Source organism: Rhinoraja longicauda, chromosome 12 (assembly GCF_053455715.1).
Source record: "Rhinoraja longicauda isolate Sanriku21f chromosome 12, sRhiLon1.1, whole genome shotgun sequence".
NCBI classification, from domain to species: domain Eukaryota; kingdom Metazoa; phylum Chordata; class Chondrichthyes; order Rajiformes; family Arhynchobatidae; genus Rhinoraja; species Rhinoraja longicauda.
In genome coordinates, this window is record NC_135964.1 from 14,919,359 (window position 1) to 14,938,942 (window position 19,584).

At 42.8% G+C, this 19,584-nt stretch overlaps 1 protein-coding gene across 2 annotated transcripts in view; it reads right to left on the reverse strand.

Moving 5' to 3' along the window:
• man1a2 (mannosidase, alpha, class 1A, member 2) overlaps positions 1 to 19,584 on the reverse strand; it is a 112,113-nt gene that overhangs the window by 67,603 nt on the left and 24,926 nt on the right. For both annotated transcript variants that reach the window (XM_078409113.1, XM_078409114.1), the window contains exon 3: positions 14,339 to 14,435. In XM_078409113.1, coding sequence (XP_078265239.1) covers positions 14,339 to 14,435 — 97 coding nt within the window. The remainder of the gene's footprint in view (positions 1 to 14,338; positions 14,436 to 19,584) is intronic.

Sequence of the window (19,584 nt, forward strand, 5' to 3'; positions counted from 1 at the left end):
ATATTACCATTGCTACCCAGTTGCACACGTACTTTTTCCTGTGGGAAACAGCTTTTGGAAAGTCCAAGGTCACCACTTCTTGATGATATGGCTAAAACAAAAATCAGGGAAATCATTTCTATTCTGATCTAATGTTGGCTCATCTTCTCCAAATCATGAGCATAAATCTCTGTAGTAATGTAAAATAAATTTTCCAAACACTACCAAAATGTTGGCAACTTCAGACCTCCTAACTTACCCCACTAGAATCCACTGAGACTACACAAACTTAGAATGTTTGACCCCTGCGGGTAGAAAAATAAAGATCTTTATCAAATAAGCAAAAGAAATTTGAGGCCGGTAAACAGGACTGGTGGCAGTCCTTGGAAGTCTAGGAATGCCTATGTTGGGCAATGTTGAGAATGAAAACAGCATTTTGTTTCCTGGAGAATTTAAATCGCATTTTACATAAACTGCAACAATGGATGCATCCATTTGGGCAGCACAATGGTGCAGTGGTAGAGTTGCAGCGCCAGAAACACGGATTCGATTCTGACTACGGGGGCTGTCTGTGAGGAGTTTGTACATTCTCCCTGTGACCGCGTGGTTTTCTCTGTGCTGCTTCGGTTTCTTCCCCCACTCCAAAGATGTACAGGTTTGTAGGTTAATTGGTTTTGATAAAATTGGCCCTAGTGTGCAAGGATAGTGTTAGAGTATGGGGATTGCTGGTCTGCACTGCCTCGGTGGGCTAAAGGGTCTGTTTTTGCACTGTATCTCTAAAGTGAAAATTTCTAAGTTAGTAATTTTTAATTTTCTGTAATTGTATGGTAAATGACAGCTAAAGCACACCCAGCCAGTGTATAAGCAACAGACAAGGCTACAACTACAAAGTACTACTAGTGTTTCCCCCTCTCAGTCCCATCAAACCAATAACCTCAACAATCTCAAACTTGCTAACTGATCTTCACTGGCCGCAGTTCTTGAGCAAATCTCCAGTCATTGCGCCTATAATCTCAGACTAGGTTTACCGTTGGAGCATTATTCTAATGGAAAGGAAAGGCAGGTAGCGAGGAAGGCACGTACAATTACATGAAGAAATTGTAAAATGCTTCAGTTGCTTTAATGTTACTAATTGTTATTAAAAATAAAAGTTTAATTAATTGACTTGTCTTTAAATGTTTTTGAATGGTAAGTATTTGAAATCCTTGACAGGTGACAATGTAGGTTTTTATCTGACAATCTAACTGCTAAAATTCATCTTGGGGGAAAAAACTTATCTTCTACATTAATATTCATGATTTTCATTATCCATTGTTTAATTTAGTTCTATCATTATAGCCATTAAGTCATAGATTTTGTTTTCTAAATACTAATACTGGATAAATAGTTTTCCAGACTTCAAAGTATTAGGCTCTGAATTTAATTAAATCACTTAATTTTTTTTCCAATCGCTCTAATCCCTATAATCCCTCTGGACCACCGACACGGGGAAATATTCATGGAGTGCTTTCTACACTATAAAATCAGACAATGCTTCAAAGCGCAATTGCTTACCCATCTAATCATCACCCTGTGTCCCCAAATGTTAGGACTACTTATGGTCCGAGTGCCATTAGATGAACATTAAATCTGATTACCAACTGAACAGTCAGCAAGAATGGAACCTCTATCTTTGTGGAAAATATTTTAATTGCCCGAAAATCATAAGATTTTTCTTATTTTATCGTAGGTACATACCATGCCAAATTTCTTTGCGTCTGCACTGGATGTGAACATTTTTCTCTCAAATCTTTTTCTACTAATTCAACTGCTTCATCATACTGTCAGTTCAATATGTAGTATTAGTTCAGAGTTGGTCTCAATCATCTCTATGCTCAGACATGTGTAGGAAAATAACTTTTGTGATACCTTCTGCGCTCAGACAAGTATTTTCAGGACCAGATTCTCCAGCCAATGGATCAGCTTGGACTGCTTTGGAGGAGATGCAGGTTTCACCACCGGCCCCAATATGGCCACACGTTTGAGATAGGAGAACAGCATCACTCGCTATTGGCTTTTCATTCTGTTTTGCATGTTCTCTTAGTTTCCAGTTTATTTCCTCCGACTCTTCAATTAACAAATGTCTTTCAATTGTTCTTTTTTTAGCCTCCTGATCTGTTCTTCTTCTTCTTCTCCAATCTCACGCTGGCTTTTCAGGAAGGCAACCCATTCCAAGATGCAAGAGTACTAACTTCCACAAAATGAAGAAAAACATTTTCCGTTACGGATTCCATTCTGATGTCGCCACGTTGTGGCTGAACATCAGATCTAACCAGACATATTTGTACGTCACTATCCCATTAAGACGTGTTGACATACAGTCGTATCTTCACAAGAATTCAAAACAAGCTGACATCTTGCGATGCTCAAGGTCACTTCTTTGTTCTCAGCATTCCAAAGTTTTCAGTGGCAGCTTTTCAAAGCAACTTCTGAAATACAGCTTTTCCAATAAAACTTAATGCTGAACTTACAATTCCTGCGTGAAGGCTTTCGAAGTATCCAGTCTCCGTTAGTCAGATCAGCGCAGGTAATGATCCTGTCCGTTCGTGGAATTCAGTACAGGCTTGCCAGATAAAACAATCCCTGTTCCGCCCAGTCGATTTCGGCTTCAAGGTTTTTGCCATAAAGAATCCTTGTTCCATCCAGTCGCTTCACAAGCTCCCATCTCACTCAAAGAGACAGGTCTTACTTTTATCTTCACTCACCGAGGCCAGTTCTTTATTCTTACAATATGGTGGAAACTTCAGTCCTTCCTACTGAAGTCCTCTCTGCTTGCCACCTTCACGGAGGAGTGGAGTGATCATTCTTGACGCACACAACAGAGAGACCTTCACGACATTTCAGTTTAATTAGTCATTTATTGAGGTAGTGATACAAATATATTAGTATTTCTCCCGTCATAAGTCTGGTAAGAATTGTATCCCGCCACACCTTCTCGGCGTCTGATGCATCACGTCTCTGCATTCCCAATTATACTCCTAATTCTGGCTCCTCCCAGTCCATATGGGCCCATTATGCCCATATAAGTATTCATCTGACGACAACCCCCAGGTGTCCAAAAATAATACAGCACGATACAAAATAATATAATATGCTAAGACAGCTAATAAACACAAATGGCCCCTACACTGATTATTATACGCTGGAATGCAGGATATCATATATATAGAATTCCAGAGTAGTGGTATCTAAATTTTCCAAATATGCTTGTTTCCATTCTAAGAATTTCACAGGATGTAGAAGATCCAGAAGAAAGTCTTTGTAATTTTACAAAGAATTTCCTCTGTACCTTCCATACACTGTGCTCCTTTGACAGATTTCTATCCCAAATGCATGTGGAAATCTTTTATTGAAGAAAACAAAGATTCAACCATGCAAAGCAATAGATGACTAATTACAGAACAAATCTTTACATGTAAATTGGAATTAAACTAATTGAGAACACAAAACACAAGATATATTCATCATTCGTTCTAGTTACAAGGTAGGTTTCTGAAACATTGAGATACAAGGAACTGCAGATGCTGGTATATAGGGGAAAAAAAGACACAAAGTACTGGAGTAAATCAGCAGGTCTAAATAAGCGTCCCGACCCAAAACATCGCCTATCCATTTCTCCAGAGATGCAGCCTCCCGGCTGAGTTACTCCAGCACTTGGTCTTTTTCTGAAACCTTGCGATTTGGTTACCTCTACAGAACTAGTGGAAAGGAGCACCACAGTTGACATCTTGAAAGAGCTTCCTCAGAAATCCAGATGTTTCCTTCTCTCTGTTGTGCATTGCTACATTCAAAAGTGTCAGCCATTTTCACAAAGCAAGATCCCGCCAACCAGCTTCGCCACAATGTTGCCATATGGGATCACTAATACCACTGTAACTTAAGCAAGAAAGACACAGTGCTGGAGTAACTCAGTGGTTCAGGCAGCAACTCTGGAGAACAAGGATAGGTAATGTTTCAGATTGGGACTCTTCTTCACACTGATTGCACGGGTTTTGGGGGGGAGGGAAAAAGAAAGCTGGAAGAGAGGGGGGGCAGGACAAAACATGGCCGGTAATAGGTGAACATTGGCAAGGGAATTTTTTGATAGGCTAAATGTCTTAGTTTTTAAATAAAATCCCAAGACATCCTAAGCATTAAAATTGTGTCTGTTAAAAATGATAGGTTATTATATGGAATAAACTATAAATAAGGCTTAGAGCAGAGGCAACGCCCAAAAGATTATAAGTTACAGCTCCAGCTAAACACACAGCTCCATGTCACACAAATGCCAGCTCTGCACAACAACGTCATGGATCCCTGATTCGACCATATTCGATTATAACATAATACAACCTGATCTCCCCCACGGCCAAAGTTCAGGGGGGATCCAGTCACACGGAGTGCAAGGAATGTCTTCCAGAAGGTGCACTACTCTCCCTAATTACAGAAGTAGGGCAGAGACTGGAGGCAGGCTGTAGTATTTGAAAGCTATTTAATATGAATGAAAATCAACACCATAACAAAACCTGATATGTGATGCTCACTCCCCCCATCCATTTATTCCCCCATCCATTTATTCCCATTACCCTATTCCCTTCCCCTCTTCCGTACACTCGCCTCCCTTCCCCACCTCCCCTTACCTCACTCTGTACTCACCTCCCTTCCCCTGCTCCCCTTACCTCACTCCGTACTCACCTCCCTTCCCCTCCTCTGTACTCGCCTCCCTTGCCCTATTTCTCCATTTACTCTTTAGCCCCCCACTTTCTCCTCTTGCGTTCCATTCCACCTATATCCCTGCCTTCAGCTTCCTTGCCTCCTTTTCAGCTCTAGTCTGTTACTTACTCCATCCATCTCCAATCAAACCTCCCCCCTCAACTGCATCTGCCCCGAAGTGTCAGCTATCCATGTCAACCAGATATATAGCCTGACCCGCAGGGTTACTCCAGTGCTTTGTGAACCAGCATCTGCAGTCCCTTGTTTAGTTTAGTTTAGAGAGATACAGTACAGAAACAGGCCCTTCGGCCCATCGAGTGCATGCCGACAGTATCCTCCACAAACTAGGGACAATTTACAATTTTACCGAAGCCAATTAACGTACAAACCTGTACGTCTTTGGCGTGCAGGAGGAAACCGGAGCACCCACGCAGGTCACGGGGAGAATGTACAAACTCCGTACAGACAGCACCCATGGTCAGGATCGAACCCGTGTTTCTGGCGCTGTAAGGCAGCAACTCTACCGCTGTGCCACCGTGTCTCCACCTATCATATGCCAAGCTTTGACCTGCCCCCACCTCTCTTTTCCAGCTTTTCCCCCATCACTCTGAAGAAAGATCCCAACCAGAAACATTGTCCATTCCCCCCTCAGATGTTGCCTGACCCGCTGAGCTACTCCAGCATTTTGTGCTTTACTGATATAAAAACATTTCTGCGTAAATCATGAATTCAGTTATCGTTATAAACTATAATTTTTTATTTCAATGGCAAACTGGAACCGACAAACATACTATCCATAAATGCAATGTTGTGCAGAAAGATTTTACTTATTCATTATGCTTTTAATGTAGCAACACTTGTTGAGAACTCGACACACTGTTTCAAGGGCTTTTACAGGGTTATTACTAAACCGAAACAAAAGTATTCCTTCCATTTTGAAACAAACTGCGAGCCAATATTGTACGCCAAAATAAAAAAAACAGAAAACGCTAGAAATAGCAGTTCCAGTAGAGAGAAAAAAATAATAATATTTCAAGTGCTTGACCTTTCATCAGAACTTGGAAATGTAATAAATCATACATGTTTTGAAGTTGCAGAGACGGGGAATGGAGGAAGACAAAGCGAGTGTCTATGGAGATGAAATGAGAGGGAATAATAGAAATGGTGGTGTTGCCAGGTTGTTAATCACAGATGATTTATCCAGAGATTTAAACTGATGGATACAATTGAGAACAAACAATAAAAACAAAACAGTGGGATACAAAACACTGGAAGAACTCAATAGATCAGGCAGCATCTGTAAAGAAAAATGTTACAGGTCAATTAGTTTAGAGATCCAGCATGGAAGCAGGTCTTTTGGCCCACTGAGTCCATGCCAACCATTGATCACCCGTTCATAAGAGTCCTATGTTATCCTACTTTTCCATCCACTCCCGACACACCAGGGGCAATACACAGAGGACCAATTAACCTGCATGCTTGGGAAATGGGAGGAAAGTAGAGGAAACCTATGAGGTCACAAGGACAACGTACAAACTCCATGCAGACAATCCCGGATCTCTGGCGTTGTAAGGCTTCGGTTACATAAGATAATCAGCCTTTGAGGTTTGTATCAGAACCAGCCAAAGTCTGATGAAATATCAAACTGTAGTGTTAACTCAGTATTTTCTGCCAGAACAGACATTCCTTGACCTGATGGTAATTTGCAGCAACATTTGTTGGCTGTCTGTCATAATTCCAGCACTGTTTTAGTGTGTCTCTCTCTATCCTCAGTGCTCTCCTTTTATTGCATCTCACCAATGATTAACAAGCCTTCACCTCTCACCAGCACAACTACACGTCAGTTTCACCATCTCAGATATTTCTGTGTCATTTTCCCCCTTTCTTTCGCAGCAATCCAAAACATGATTGATTTCTAACTTTTCCTTTTTTAATACTTACCTCAATTATTAACCCTAATTGGTTTCTCTTTTCTCAAAAAGGAGGAGGAGGAGATACAGGAAACAAAAGCGGGGATGCCGGTCGGATCTACTTGCTAGACTAAAGAAACAACCGCATAAACCATCTCTTCCCAGCGTATTTCTTACTAACGCCAGATCCATCATCAACAAAATGGACGAATTACATCTACAGATTTCCACGAACAACCTCATAAAAGACTGCTGCATCCTACTAATAACAGAGACATGGTTAAACGCGCTCACACCCGATGCCGCCATGGAGCTAGCAGACCGCACAGCGTTCCGTTGGGACAGAAACAAAGACTCCGGTAAGACCAAGGGCGGTGGGGTTTGCATCTACGTACACAACGACTGGTGTACTAATACCAACATCGTAGACAGCCATTGTTCTCCTGATCTGGAATACCTAACGGTCAAATGCAGGCCCTTTTACCTTCCTCGGGAGTTTACCGCTATAACTGTTACAGCTGTTTACATTCCACCGGACGCTAATGCTAGCACAGCTCAAGGCTACCTACTAAACGCCATAAACTCTCAACAGAAGACTTATCCCGAGGCTGTCCATATTATAGCCGGTGATTTCAACCACGCAGACTTAAAAGCAGTTCTCCCGAAATTTCATCAACACATTAAATGTGCAACCAGGGGGAAAAATACTTTGGACAAAGTCTATTCAAACATCAAGAGTGGCTACAGGACAACATCGCCACCTCACTTGGGACAATCAGACCACCTATCCATACTTCTAACCCCAGCATACACCCCCTTAAGAAGGAAAGCCCCCCCCCGCCATCAAAATGGTTAAAATGTGGCCTGAAGGAGCATCCTCGCAGCTTCAGGATTGCTTTGAAAGGACTAATTGGGACATTTTTGAGGACCAGGATTTGGAGAAGTACACATCAACAGTACTCTGTTACATTAAGAACTGTGTTGACATTGTCACTGTCGACAAATGCATCCGGGTGCACTCAAACCAGAAACCCTGGATGACAAAGGAGGTCAAAACTATCTTAAAGGATCGTAATGCTGCCTTTAGGTCCAAGGACAAAGCCCTCTACAGCGTGGCTAGAGCCAACCTTAAGAGAGCCATCAAAAGAGCAAAAGGAAAACACAAAAAGGAGATTGAGGACCACTTCACCCACAAGGACCCACGACGACTTTGGCAGGGAATCCAGCACCTCACAAATTACAAAACCAGCAACTACAAGATCGCTGATGCAAACGCCTAGATGGCAGAGGAACTTAATGGCTTCTTTGCCCGCTTTGAGGTGAGAGCGGCAAAGTTAGTTACACCATCTACACCTGCCTTCAACAGCCACACGCTCACGGTACAGGAGCATGAGGTGAGGCGTGTGCTCAGGGCTGTCAACACAAGGAAGGCTGCAGGCCCGGATGGAGTGACGGGAAGGGTGTTGAAAGAATGTGCAGACCAGCTCTCAGTGGTCTTCACGAAGATCTTCAACCTGTCCCTGTCCAAAGCCATCATCCCATCCTGCCTGAAATCCGCAACAATAATCCCACTGCCAAAGAAACCAGTCATCCGTGATCTCAACGACTACCGTCCTGTTGCACTAACCCCAGTCATTATGAAGTGCTTTGAGAAGCTGGTCCAGCAGCACATCAAAGCCAGCCTCTCAGCCACTATCGACCCACACCAATTCGCTTACAGATCAAACAGGTCTACAGAGGACGCCATTACTACTGCCCTACACACCGCACTGACCCATCTTGAGCGGCAGGGCAGTTACGTGAGGATGCTCTTCATAGATTATAGTTCAGCATTTAACACGGTCATCACGGACAGACTGGTTTCTAAACTAACTGATTTAGGACTCTCCCAATCTATCTGTAACTGGATTAAGGACTTCCTGACCAATCGGCCCCAGATGGTCAGATTAGGCCCTCACACATCCTCCACTCTCACAATCAGCACCGGCTGCCCACAAGGATGCGTGTTGAGCCCTCTTCTCTACGCCCTTTACACCCATGACTGCACCCCCACTCATCCTACCAACGCCATCATCAAGTTTGCGGATGACACGACTGTGGTTGGACTCGTCTCAGGAGATGACGAGACAGCCTACAGAGATGAAGTCCAAAAACTGATAGGATGGTGTGCGGAAAACAATCTGGCTCTGAATCCTTCCAAGACAAAAGAACTCATAATAGACTTCCGAAGACACAATATGGGCTACACACCACTGCATATCAGCGGGGTTTGTGTGGAAAGGGTCCCTGCCTTCAAGTTCCTGGGCACGCATATTGCTGAGGATCTCTCCTGGACCACAAACACCATAGCGGCAGTCAAAAAGGCACAGCAGCGGCTCTACTTTCTGAGGATCCTCAGGATGGGGGAACACACATCTAGCTCCCTCACCCTGAACATAGGATCCCCCCAGGGCTGCGTCCTTAGCCCCCTACTGTACTCCCTGTACACACATGACTGTGGGGCCAGGTTCAGCTCAAACTCCATCATCAAGTTTGCTGATGACACTGTGGTGGTGGGCCGGATCTCCAACAACGATGAGAAGGCCTACCGGGAGGAGGTGGCTGATCTGGCACTCTGGTGTCAGGACAATAGCCTCCTCTTGAATGTCACTAAAACAAAGGAGCTGATTGTGGACTTCAGAAGGGCTAAACATCCAAGGACGTACACGCCACTCAAGATAAATGGGTCTATTGTGGATAGGGTGAGCAGTTTCAAATACTTGGGAGTCCGCTTCGCAGAGGATCTGACGTGGGCAACGCACATTGCCGCACTGGTGGGTAAGGCTAAGCAGCGCCTTTACCACCTTAGACAACTGAGGAAATTCAGAGTGTCGCTGAGGATCCTTCATTGCTTCTACTCTGGGGCTGTAGAGAGCATCCTGTCTGGCAACATTACAGTCTGGTTTGGGAACAGCTCTGCCCAGGACAGGATGGCCCTGCAGAGAGTAGTGCGTTTGGCAGAACGCACCATGGGAACTACACTCGTCCCTCTGCAGGACCTATACATCAGGAGGTGCAGATCCAGAGCAAGCAAGATCATGAGGGACCCCTGCCACCCCAGTAACGGACTGTTCCAGATGCTACGATCAGGCAAACGCCTCCGCTGTCACGCTGTGAAAACGGAGAGGATGAGACGGAGCTTCTTCCCACAGGCCATCAGGACTGTCAACTTTTATAACCCCAGAGACTAAATTTTTGTCGACACTTTTTGTGCTATGTTTAGTAACTTATTAACTTTATTTATATGCTGTAACTGTAATTCTTTTTGTGCACAACCCGCAGGCATTGCCACTTTCATTTCACTGCACATCGAGTATGTGTATGTGACAAATAAATTTGACTTGACTTGACTTGGAAGAACAACCTGCAAGAGCAGCTGCTAGTGACTTTCTACCGTTGCACCATCGAGAGTGTGCTGACGTACTGTATTTCTATGTGGTACACCAGCAGCTCAGAGGCAAACAAGAAAGCCCTTCAGAGGGTCATCAACTCTGCAAAGAAAATCATTGGTTGCCCACTGCCCTCTCTAGAGGAACTTTACTCCCTCCGCTGCCTCAGCAGAGCAGCCAACATCCTGAGGGATCCTTCCCACCCTGGTCATCAGCTGCTCCAACTGCTGCCCTCTGGTAGACGGTTCAGGTCCATTACATCACGGACTAATAGACTCAAGAACAGTTTCTACCCCAGTGTCATACGTGAGCTGAACACTGCCAGACACTCACATAAAACTGAAGGGAAGGAACGGAACTGTCAGTTACTTGTCAGAAAACATAAGCCTCAATTTAATACAAGTTTACATTCTACTGCACTTATATTGTTAACATTTGCTAAACTTATTACATGTTACAACCGACCGCACCTTATATTTAATTACATTATTTTTTTTTTATTTTTTTTTTTAAAACGGCACTTGCAATATGTTAGCTCTCATTGCTGTGCAATAACTTGCTGTCTTGATTGCACTGTACACTGCCTCGACCGTATTGTAATTGTTTTGTCTATATTGTATTAGAGGTCAGTTTGTTTAATTCAGTAGATTAGGTTTAGCTTGTTATGGATAAAGGTTTATCCTTTGTACTGTCTGCTGTGTGTGATTGCATCATCTGGACTGCTTTAATTTCACTGTACTTTGTGTAGTGACAATAAAGGTTTTTAACAAATTTTACAATTAACATGGTTTCCAATTATTAGGGAGCAGGCCACGTGAAGCAAGTTTTGAAGCATGAAAACAAAACTAATAGTAGTCAAATTTGAATAAAGAAAATATTTTATTGGTTGAGTAATGGTATAATTTTAGTTACTTGAAACACCGTACAGTAAAATACAATTGGACTTTACAATTTTGTATCAAATTTACAATTTGATACAAAAATTGTATCAAATTGTAAGTGCTTGCAAGTATGGACAAATATGGATAGGTGGGTTTCACAATGGGGACTTGAGTCCAAGGAGGCAATCAGAAAAAGGCAAAACATGGATGGCGAACTAATTTACAGGATTCCAGGGAGAATGGTTCCAGAATCTAAACAGCCAAATACAGACATGCCCCATTAATTCAAACATGAAAATAAACAATTTAATTGTGATGCCTTTATCCTCAAAAAGCATATTAAAAAATGACACAAATTAGATGTTTCGGCACTTATTTTGATTGACTGAACACATTTTTTTAGAGATACAGTGCAGAAATAGGCACCGGCTCACCGAACCCACACTGATCGCCCATTCACTCTCGTTCTATGTTATCCCACTTTCTCATCCACTTCCTGCACACGAGGGGCAGCTTACAGAGGGCCAATTAATCTACAAACCCGAACGTCTTTGGAATGTGGGAGGAAACCGGAGCACCCGGAGGAACACACACAGATCACAGGGAGAACAAAGCAACTCCACACAGACACCACCTGAGCTTAGGAACTAAGTCGGGTCTCTGGCGCTGTGAGGCAGCAGTTCTACCACTGCCCCACTGTGCCACCCTTTAACTTGAGCACAATTTAAGCAGAAGTAAAGACAGCTGGTCCAGGCAGTATTATTGACAAGGCTATAAAGCAGATGCAATTCTCAGACAATCTGAAAATAATCAAAGCAACAATGTTTCTATGGTTAGATTAGTCTCAGAGAGATTGAGAGCTGCTAACATTGAAAAGTCACTGCAAATAAGTGAATGCAGTTATCTTTTCCTTTCCCCTCAAAGAACAGGCAACAATAACAACCTAATGGAAAGCAGACATGCAGACTGTCAAAAGGTTCCTGCCTGATCTTTGTGAAACCGACATTCACTGTGCACACTGGAAAATGAAATGATATATAATTTATCTAGACTGCTACAAACCGCATAGAAATTAAAAAAAAGATTACAAATCAAGTTCAATGCACTGAGAAATCAGGATAAACTTTGGCATTAAGAAATATGTAGCATTACAGCTTCTATAGATATGAAAAAATATTGAATGAGATGCCCCAAGCAGCAGTGTGGGAATATCGAGACACAAGAAACCATAAATGCTCTAATATTGCATAAAAACAAAGTGCTGGAGTAAACCAACATCTGCAGTTCCTTCCTACACAAAGTGCTAGAGTAACTCAGCGGGTTAGGCAGCATCTCTGGAGGACATGTTTCGTGTTGGGAACCTTCTTCAGCCCAAAGCAGGGTCCTGACCCAAAATGTCACCTGTTGATATCCTCCAGAAATGTTGCGTGACTCGCTGAATTACTCCAACACTGTGTGTGAATATTCATGATTTCCACTTTTTAAAAAATTCACACCAATGCAAATTTACAGACAACGTCCACCAAGGAAGCAGATGACTGAGGACACACGGTAAAACTCTGATAATCCATTAATAAATGGTTTGGAAATCTCGTTGTTTCCACATCCCCTCTGACACGCCAGGACCCTAGTAGCAATGGCTGCCTCGCCAACAGTCTGATGTCCCTTCTTTGTTGTTTGTGTTAAATGTATGTTTTTAGTGTTCTTTAGCTTGTTTTATGTGGAGGGTGGGGGGGGGGAAAGGGTTGGGGGAAACCTTTTCTAACCTCCTACCTCAACAGAGATGCAATTTTTCTCCGTATCATATCTCTGTCCGCACTGCGGCCTAACATCGAGGAGCTGGCGGCCTTTGCTGGAGAGCTCCACTGTGGGAGCCTGTGGAATTAACATCACGGAGCTCGCGATCCCTATCGGGGATCGACTTTGGGGCACCAACCACGGGAGCCTGCGGACTTTAACATCACGGAGCTCGCGGTCTCTGGTTAGAAACTGACTTTGGGAGCTCCAAGCCGCAGGAGCTTCGACCGCCCCGACCCAGAAGCTTCGATTGCCCCGACGCGGAAGTTTTGATCGCGCCAACGTGGGAGCTTCGACCACTGACTGCAGATAGTTCGACTGCCCCGACCGCGGGAGAATAAAAGAGGAATAAGATTGGACTTTATTGCCTCCATTACAGTGAGGAACGTGGGGAATCCGCTGTGGTGGATGTTTATGTTAACTTTTATGTAGTTGTGTGTCTTGTTGCTTTTTTTTTTGCATGGCTGTATGGTAATTCGAATTTCACTGTACCTTAATCGGTATACGTGACAATAAACTGACCGTGAAACCTTGAGACCTTGAACTCACAGAAAATGTATAAGTTTTTTTTAAAGTTCAGAGGATTGTGTTGGAGTATTAATGGAATAACATCCAATTTTCTGGAAAATCTGGCACCAAGGGCATAAGCATACTAACTTATTGGTTTTATTGGTATGCATCACAGCATGGTTTGGGAACAGCTCCATCCAAGACCACAATAAATTGCAGAGAGTTGCGGACACAGCCCAGACCATCATGCAAATCCACCTCACTTTCCTAGATCACGCTTTCTCATCATGGTCACCAGCATAATCAAGGACCAGTCTCACCCCGGCCACTCCTCTCTCCCACCTTCTTCCCAGCTGCTGTCAGACAACTGAACCGTCCTCTCACCAGCTAGAGTGCGCTCCTGACCTCCCAACTACCTCATATGAGGCCTTTGAACTATCTTTAATCGGACTTTATCTTGCACTAAATGTTATGCCCTTTATTCTGTGTCTGTAAACTGAACAGCTCGATTGTAATCATGTTTAGCCTTTTCTTGACCGGATAGCACTCAACAAAAAGCTTTTCACTGTACCTCAGAACACGTGACAAGAATAAACTAAACTAGCATGCAAATTGCTAAATATAATTGCAGAATTATGATACCTAATGTCATCTGAAAACTTGCATACAGAAATCTATTTTTCACAATTATATGTTGACAAGCTGAGACTCGATTGCAGGATTCTTGCACAACCATGTTTCAAATTCAAACAATCAGAACTATTTCTCTATCTTGCAAACCAATTTCCCAGCCAACTAAAGAACCCCCCTTATTAGAAAGTCACTCCTGTTCAATTCAATGCACTGTTTGTTTTTGCTAATAAGCAGCACCAGCCTCCAATATCAAATGGCACATTTTCATTAACCAAGTAACTCCAGGTAACCTTAAATGCAAACAATGTTTTCCAGACAAATTATTTGAATAATCACCTCTCAATCATAATTCAGGACATGGACAACATATGTAGTAGCTAAATTAAAAGCGAGTCCTCATATTGCATTGCTCACACCTTTACGGCTTTTGCAACTTAATTGATCTTTGACTGAATATCAAGACACTTACCAAAGATATTGGTGGAATGGCCTTTCCTTGAAATAGGTTTCAATTCATTGTGCCCCCAAGCATACTGCCTATAGTTTCCCCAAGCATGCTTCATCATCTGCAGAAAAATAAATATTCAATGTTAACATTTTGAAATAAATGCAAAACACAGTATATGCTGAAAAACAATTGGAAAATATAATTGGCCCTAATAAACAGAATTCCACTCAGGCTAATAACCACCCTAGCTAAAGGCTGTCTTTTCTGCATGGGACGACTGCATTTTCTGCATGGGACTCCCTGAATGTTTTCCACATGGCACGTCTGTGGTTCGATAGAAAACACAGGAACTGTCTCTTCCCCTCGGTTGTCAGGCTTCTGAACGGTCCTTCCATAAACTAGGGTACTGTCCAATTCACCTCCACCCCATTGCGGTCATTGGACTTTGTCTCTGGAACTGATGCGCTACAATGCTGAGAACTATATTCTGCACTCTGTATCTTCCCCTTTGCTCTACCTATTATACTTGAGTTTGACTTAATTGCAACAATGTATAGTATACAGATGCTCCCCGACTAACGATGCTTCGGCTTGCGATATTTTGATTTAGCGATGGTGCAAACGGCAGCGACCCGTAGCGAGCCGCAGCTCGCTTCCGGCCATGTGATCACGTGTATTCAATGCATTTTAACATATCATATTTTTGGTTTACGATGGGTTTCTCAGAACGTAACTCCATCAAAAGTTGAGGAGCACCTGTAGTCTGATCTGTTTGGATAGCATGCAAAACAAACCCCCTTTTCGCTGTACCTCAGTACACATGACAATAATAAACCAAAACTTCATTTGACTGAACTGTATTCAAAATAACTATTGGGTTCACATCATACTTTCAAACATTAGCTGTGGCCTTAGTTCAACTTCACAGTAATGACAGATGGGCCGTGAAGTTTTTGATGTTTTCCATATGCTCCATTTTGAGAGTGTTTTTTCAACTTTTATAGGTGGTTGGCAAATCTGTCAATTCTGTTTATTAAGAAATTACAGTAATGAGGGACATCAACTTTTATAATCTAGCACTGTGTTGAGAATATTTTCAAGTAATTTCACAAATTGCCAGACATGTAAATAGTTATGCCACAAATACTATAAATAAACGTTGGTCAAAGGCTGTGTTTCCTTTACGGGACAACTCCCCTCTTAGAGGTAAAGGGACCAAGCAGTGGAAGACATGGGTTTAAGATGAGCGGGGAAAGATTTAATAACAACCTGAGGAACAATATTTTCGACACAGAGGGTGGTGGGTATTTGAATGAGCTCCCAGAGGAGGTAGATGAGGCAGGTACTACAACAGCATTTTAAAGTCATTTGGACAGGTAAATGGAAAGAAAGGTTTAGAGGGATATGGGCCAAATGCAGGCAGGTGGGACTAGCATAGATGGGGCATCCTGGTCCTGTATGACCCCAATGCGGCTGAAGAGGAAATAATTTCCAGAGTGGCCATTATAATATTCCTCCTGTTATTATTCCCGTTATCACAAAATGTGACCAGAGCACCAGCTGCTTCATCATCATCCTTCTCTCACCTTATAGAGTCAGAGAGTGATACAGCGTGGAAACAGGTCAGTTGACCAAACTTGCCCACACCAGCCAAAATGTCCCAACTACATTAGTCCCTTCTGCCCGTGTTTGGTCCATATCCCTCCAAACCTGTCCTATCTATGTACCTGTCCAAATGTTTCTTAAATATTGGGATAGTCCCTGCCTCAACTACCTCCCCTGGCAACTTGTTACATACACCCACCACTCTTCGTGTGAAAAAGTTACCGCTCAGACCCTAGTAAATCTTTTCACCTTCACCTTAAAACTATGTCTTCTGGTCCTCAATTCACCTACTCTGGTGACTTATGCAAGAGACTCTGTGCATCCACCCAATCTATTCCTCTCATGATTTTATACACCTCTATAAGATCACCCCTCATCCTCCTGCGCTCCAAGGAATAGAGTCCCATCCCACTCAACCTCTTCCTATAGCTCAGACCCTCTAGTCCTGGCAACATCCTCGTAAATCTTCTCTGTATCCTTTCCTGCTTGGCAACATCTTTCCTCTAACATGGTACCCAGAACTGAACACTATACTCCAAATGCAGCCTCACCAACGTCTGATACAACTGCAACATGACCTCCAAACATCTAGACTCAATACTCTGACTAATGAAGACCAACGAGCCAAAAGCATTTTTGACAACCCTATCTACCTGTGATTCCACCTTCAAGGAACCATGCACCACAGGCCACAGGAATACAGGCCATTCTTATACATTTTGGATTCACCATGTAGAAATTACAGCAGTATTTATACATAGTCCCCCCCATTTCAGGGCACCATGTTTGGGATTTAGCAATGTCATGTAAATAGTAGTCATGTTTAGTATTTTGTTGCAAATCCTTTGCATGCAATGACTGCTTGAAGTCTGTGATTCATGGACATCACCAGTTGCTAGGTGTCTTCTCTGGTGATGCTCTGCCAGGCCTGTGTCGCAGCCATCTTTAGCTTATGCTTCTTTTGGGGGCTAGTACCCTTCAGTTTTCTCTTCAGCATATAAAAAGCATGCTCAATTGGGTTCAAATCAGGTGATTGACTTGGCTACTCAAGAATTTACCATTTTTTTAGCTTTGAAAAAATCCTTTGTTGCTTTAGCAGTATGTTTTGGATCATTGTCTTGCTGTAGAATGAACTGCCGGCCAACGAGTTTTGTGGCATTTGTTTGAACTTGAGCAGATAGGATGTGTCCATACACTTCAGAATTCATTATGTTACTGCCATCATCAATGAAGATCAATGAGCCAGTACCTTCAGCAGCCAGACATGCCCAGGCCATAACACCCCCACTACTATGTTTCACAGATAAGGTGGTATGGTTTGGATCTTGGGCAGTTCCTTCTCTCCTCCATACTTTGCTCTTGCCATCACTCTGATATAAGTTAATCTTCGTCTCATCTGTCCACAAGACTTTTTTCCAGAACCGTGGTTGCTCTTTTAAGTGCTTCTTGGCAAACCGTAGTCTGGCCATCCAATTTTTGCAGCTAACCAGTGGTTTGCATCTTGCAGTGTAGCCTCTGGATTTCCTTTCATGAAGTCTTCTGCGGACAGTGGTCATTGACATATCCACACCCGACTCCTGAAGAGTGTTTCTGATTTGTCGGACAGGTGTTTAGGGATTTTTCTTTATTATAGCGAGAATTCTTCTGTCATCAGCTGTGGAGGTCTTCCTTGGCCTGCCAGTCCCTTTGCGATTAGTAAGCTCACCAGTGCTCTCTTTCTTCTTAATGATGTTCCAAACAGTTGATTTTGGTAAGCCTAAGGTTTGGCTGATGTCTCTAATAGTTTTATTCGTGTTTCTCAGTCTCATAATGGCTTCTTTGACTTTCATTGGCCCACCTTGGTCCTCATGTCGATAAACAGCAATAAAAGTTTCCAAAGGTGATGGAAAGACTGGAGGAAAGACTAGGTGCTGAGAGCTCTCCTATACCTGTATTAAGGCGGCAATTAAACACACCTGAGTAATTACAAACGCCTGTGTGGGGGGACTATGTATAAACACATGGTAATTTCCACATAGTGAAACCAAAATGTATAAAAATGGCCTTTAATAAAATCTGACAATGTGCACTTTAACCACGTGATTTTTTTCTATTACAAATCTCAAATTGTCGAGTACAGAGGCAAATAAATAAATGATGGGTCTTTGTCCTAAACATTATGGAGGGCACTGTAAATGCAAATTAATCCAACCATCTCTCCTTGTTCCCTGCTATGCTCTTGTCTGTCTTATATACTGAACTTGCTGCTGTTGACTTCTGCACCAACATCCACGCTCTCATCTGCCTCAGTACTGCTTTGGATCGGTACATCTAATTTAAACCCTCCCGAAAAGCACAAGCAAATCTGCCTGCCACGATATTATTCCCCCTTCAGTTCAGATGCAACCTGTTCCTCTTGCACAGGTTACTAATGCCCCAGAAGAAATCTCAGTCATCCAAAAATCTGAATCCCTGCCCTTTATGTTTACTCAAAATAAATGCCATGGCATGAAGATTAAACCATATTTGCAAAGTTTTGCATAGTTACGAAGCAAGGCAACGTGAATTGTGCACAGATATTTAGTTTAGCTTAGAGATACAGCATGGAAACAGGTCCTTTGGCCCACCGAGTCCACGCAGACCTTCGATCACCCGTTGACACTAGTTCTATGTTAGCCCACTTTCTCATTCACTCCCTACACACTGGGAGGGAATTTTACAGAGGCCAATTAACCTAAAAACCCAAATGTCTTTGGGATATGGGAGGAAACCGGAGCACCCACAGGAAACCAGAAATAGGAACAACATGCAAACTCCATACAGACAGCTCCCAAAGTTAGGATCGTACCTGGGTGGCTGGTGTTGTGAGGCTGCCCACACTACTGGCTGCAACACTGTACTGCCCTCCGATGTACCCAAGCATTTCACACAAATAAAACTACATTGTAACCAACTGCTTAAGTACCAGACTGCTAGATATGTGCTGCGAATTAGGAATGGAAGTACATTCTTTCAAGAAATTACATGTCAACAAACAATACGAAACAATCCCTCATATGAATATAGTCTGAAAATTTAGCACAACCATTAATTTACTGTTCAAATCCAGGCCACACTACACAATGTTTGAATTAACATAGCAACCATTAACCCCAACAAGCAACAAAAGATTGTTAAAATCCAGATGGGGGGTCACAGAAAATTGTCAGGTTGTGAATGTTTAAAATATCGAAAGCCACATAAAGTAATGTTGCTGTCGATCATTTGTCCAATTCTAGCTCAGACTTCTGTGATGTACTTTTATTTCATGTATCATTCAAAAGCACTTTGTCAATCTACCAGATTATATGTTTTCAAGCAGGCAATGTATGGTGACGCACAAAGCATTAAATTGTGAGCACAAGGCTTGGAGAGATTGGATATTTGAAATGGTACAGCCAATCTGTAGACAGCAAGGAGCCACTAAGAGCCCTGAAAATATTACAGCAGAATATATTGTAATGAGAACTGTGAGGTTAACAGCAATCATTGTTATGTATGAATCAGACAGAAACATCAGGCAAGCAGAGTAAAGCACAAACATTTGGCGGCACGGTAGCGCAGCGGTAGAGCTGCTGCTTTACAGCGAATGCAGCGCCGGAGACTCGGGCTCGATCCTGACTACGGGTGCTGTACTGTAAGGA